At 34.1% G+C, this 3,579-nt stretch overlaps 1 protein-coding gene across 1 annotated transcript; it reads right to left on the bottom strand.

Annotated features, from left to right (window-relative positions):
- Nucleotides 1–454: 454 nt before the first annotated feature.
- Nucleotides 455–2,039, bottom strand: LOC140883493 (transcription factor MYB1R1-like). The gene is made up of 3 exons (XM_073289988.1): nt 1,672–2,039; nt 1,303–1,511; nt 455–1,044 (listed from the first exon to the last, which is right to left on the bottom strand). Exons 1-3 carry the CDS (start codon nt 1,961–1,963, stop codon nt 694–696), a joined length of 852 nt encoding a protein of 283 aa, XP_073146089.1. The 5' UTR covers nt 1,964–2,039; the 3' UTR covers nt 455–693.
- Between the last annotated feature and the right edge of the window lie 1,540 nt (nt 2,040–3,579).

The following is a 3,579-nucleotide window of genomic DNA, read 5'->3' as shown; positions in this document are numbered from 1 at the left end:
TATACACGTTCTTTAATTGTAATTTGCAAATGATTTATTTATAAAATCGTTTTATTATTGTGTAGGGACTAGGGACGCATGGATAAAGTTCAACATTGCTATCAAGAAACCAACTATGTGCCACACCCATCGGGGCAAGAGAAGGACTTTCTAAGTGTATTGTTGTTTCGTTTATAGACAGACTTTCTTCATAATATGTAATATCAGTTTTTATTCTAAAAATAAATAAAAAATCATTTCTTTTTTTTTTTAAAAAAAAAAAAACATATGATATATGAAGTTAAAGGGATGTTGAACTTTTTTTAAAAAAAAAATAAAAAATGATAAACAAATCGAATCTAAACAATTGAACATATCCCTATTCACATAGAACAAACCTCCGAAAATCGTTGCATGAAAACATGACATATTGGATATGCATGATTCCTAGATTTTATTCTCGACCAAAAGAGAAGAGACAAACTAAACACTCCAAGAAACCGAGAATTAGTATAATTTATTAATCTAAAAAACAATAACACAAAGCTCGAATTCGGTCAATACAAAGCAAAGAACAATTTCTATCAAAACTAACCAAAAATGTTTTCTCAATGATCAAAATTTTCACTGTTTTCCTTAATTTAAACCTTCTGTTTGATATCTCTTTGTTTCCAATCCACATTGCTGTTTTCTCACTTTTCTCCATTCTTGAAACTAAGCCAAAATCTGCCGAGTATACGGATCTTGGCCCGATGTCAATGTAAGCACATTAGATAATGGTGGTGGCTGTATTGGAACTTTCTGAAGATCAACCATTGTTGAGGAAGTAGGCATAGGAAGAATGTAAACGGGACGAACGAGCATTGCGGATGGATTCCTCGAGACACCTAGTGCTGAACTTTCTTGGATTGGATATAAAACGGAGCCAACGCTTGCGGGGAAAGGCACCATCGGGAATCTTGTGATGTTGGAAGCTATGGGTGGAGGCAGGGCCATCGGCCTAGGAACCGGCTGGATTGTGTTGTCCTGCTGGTCCCCTGCTTGTTCGATTGACATTGCAGCAACCTAAACAAACATTGATCAGCAATGTATCTTTAAGGGGGGCAATCCCTTCATGCAAATCCCCCCAATTCTTTCAATATCTTTGGTTAATTGGCAGAAATAACCAAGTTCTAGCACAATCTTATGTAATGAATATAGGCTGGCATTCTCTCAAGCAATCCAAGATCCAAAGGACACAAAGATAAATCACATGCATTTTTGTTTGATTAACAATTATATCTTAAAGCCCATCAATCAACGAAACTAGCATAATAATACTACCGAATCAGTTGTAATATCGAAGACGCTTGAACGGCGGCGGCGGTGATTGAGGTTGCTCCGGCGGAAGAAGTATTTCTGGGCATGGCTAGCGACTTGGGTGGGCGTGCGAGACTTCACGTAATCCCGAGAGATTCCCCTCCAATTCCCTTTCCCTACCTTCTGCAATCCATAAAGGAACAGCTTATGTTCTTCTTCCGTCCATGGAACACCTGAAAACAATCAACATTTCGATCAATTTTGGATCAAAATCATCACAAAACCCCCAAATCAATACCCAAATCGAAGATTCAAAATTGGGATTCCAACCCGAAAATCCCAATGAGAATCGAAATTTTCAACACAAACAATGGGTTACGTTAGAGATCCGACCTCGTTTTCGCTCACGACCCCCGTTACAAGGCAGGGGTATGGCATCGTCGGCGGAGGCGTAACCGGCAGCGGCACCGCCCTCAACCGCCGCCGCCGCCGCCGCCTTCGGGAAATCTTCGTCGTTGTTATTGACACCGTCAGCATTCGCGACGGGCAGGAACTCTGAAAGATTATTCATGCTAGCGCTCTTTCTGATGGGATCAACTTTTACTCTAACACCAAACAACATGAACTCGCCGCCGCCCACGGCGCCGTCGGAGGCGGAAGACGATGGCTCGCTGGAGCGAGACATTGGTTGATTGTACTGGGAAATCTGAATGAAGGATACGAATCGTATACGAGTTGCTTTATATACACGGAGAGGAGAGGAGAGGCTTTTGATAAAGGTGGCGGCTGTAAAATCTGACGCTTTGAACTATTTATTATCGGATATTTAATATAATAATAAGTTCTTATTAATCATGTTTGGCAAAAAAGGTTAAAACTAAGGAAATAAAAAATATTTTCAGATATTTGTTTCCATACTTAAAATTTAATATACAAGATTAGGATTAGGTTTAGATCTATCTAAATCCATACAATACGAATGTGGGATGCGTATAATTAATTCCAACTTAATATAAGGTAATTGAATAAGGTTTATTTTAGATGGAAAATATATTTCTTTTTTCCAATAAAAACGATATTTTAATTTAATTTTTTAAGTGATAGATATAACTTTAATTGTTAAGATGAGATCACCATAAACAAAATAAGCATTTTATCCATATAAATATGTATAATCATGACATACACACGATGGTATCAACAAAATATAAACTAAATTTGATAGAGTTTTATAAAAAAAAAATAATTAATTAATTTTTTTGTGGACTGTGTTTGGAATTTGGATGACTCTGCGGATTGTCGTGAGAAAACTATGGAAATTAATTGCACACACAAATAAAATTAAATGTAAAAATGGAGATTTCGGATAATTGAAACACAACTCCTTGTCGGACGGTAAATTCTGAGACGCTAATTTTGTGAACAATTTTGTTATTTAAATCATCATAAAAAATATTATTATACGTCAAAAATATTTTTTTATTATAAATATAATCAAAATTTACGTGTTGATAAGATGCTAGCGTAAATTTAATACTATTACGCTACATTTAATTGTTCAATTTCAATTTAGATGGGATCCATATATTTTTAAGGAGCGTACATTTCCACATAAATTTAGGAAATTGAATTCAACACTAGGATACATCTCGTATGCTATCAAGAACTCAACCTGATTTATTCAGATAAAAAATATGTGATACTATCTTATAAGAGACCTTTTCAAACATAAACAAACTTCTACACGAGATCATCTTACATATTAAAGTTGTAAATGGATTTTCGATCCAAATCATGGAAAAATGATTTATTTTTATGCACAACTATTTATTTTCATTACAAATATGTAGTTTTGAAAAATCGTCCGACAATACACATACTCCACATACCAAAAGCTTTAGCTTTGTAATTCGTTTCCAAATTTTTAAAAATTATTTTCTCCTTTACGAAATATCACATATTGAAAATTTTCTTCTCTTCTCTTTAAAAAAATTATTTTTTAGGCTCCGTTTGGATTTGATAAATATTTTTTTAAAAAAAACACTTTTTTAAGCTATAATTTTTTGCTTTTGAAAAAGCTCTAATTTTGACTTTAAAAAGTGCTTATTTAAGCACTTTTCTGGTCAACCAAACACTTTATTAAATGAAAAGCACTTAAAAAAGTGTTTTTTTTGTTTGACTTTTGAAACCAAACGGAATCAAAATTTTAAAACTCAATATTTTTTAAACATTTTCAACCCAACCATAAACCCAAAAAACAAAACTTTTGTGGATCTCACTATTCAGTCAAGCATTCATTCT

This window comes from Henckelia pumila, chromosome 2 (genome assembly GCF_033568475.1).
Source record: "Henckelia pumila isolate YLH828 chromosome 2, ASM3356847v2, whole genome shotgun sequence".
NCBI lineage: Eukaryota > Viridiplantae > Streptophyta > Magnoliopsida > Lamiales > Gesneriaceae > Henckelia > Henckelia pumila.
The sequence above is the reverse complement of the archived record's forward strand: the minus strand, read 5'-3'. Positions and strand labels throughout refer to the sequence as shown.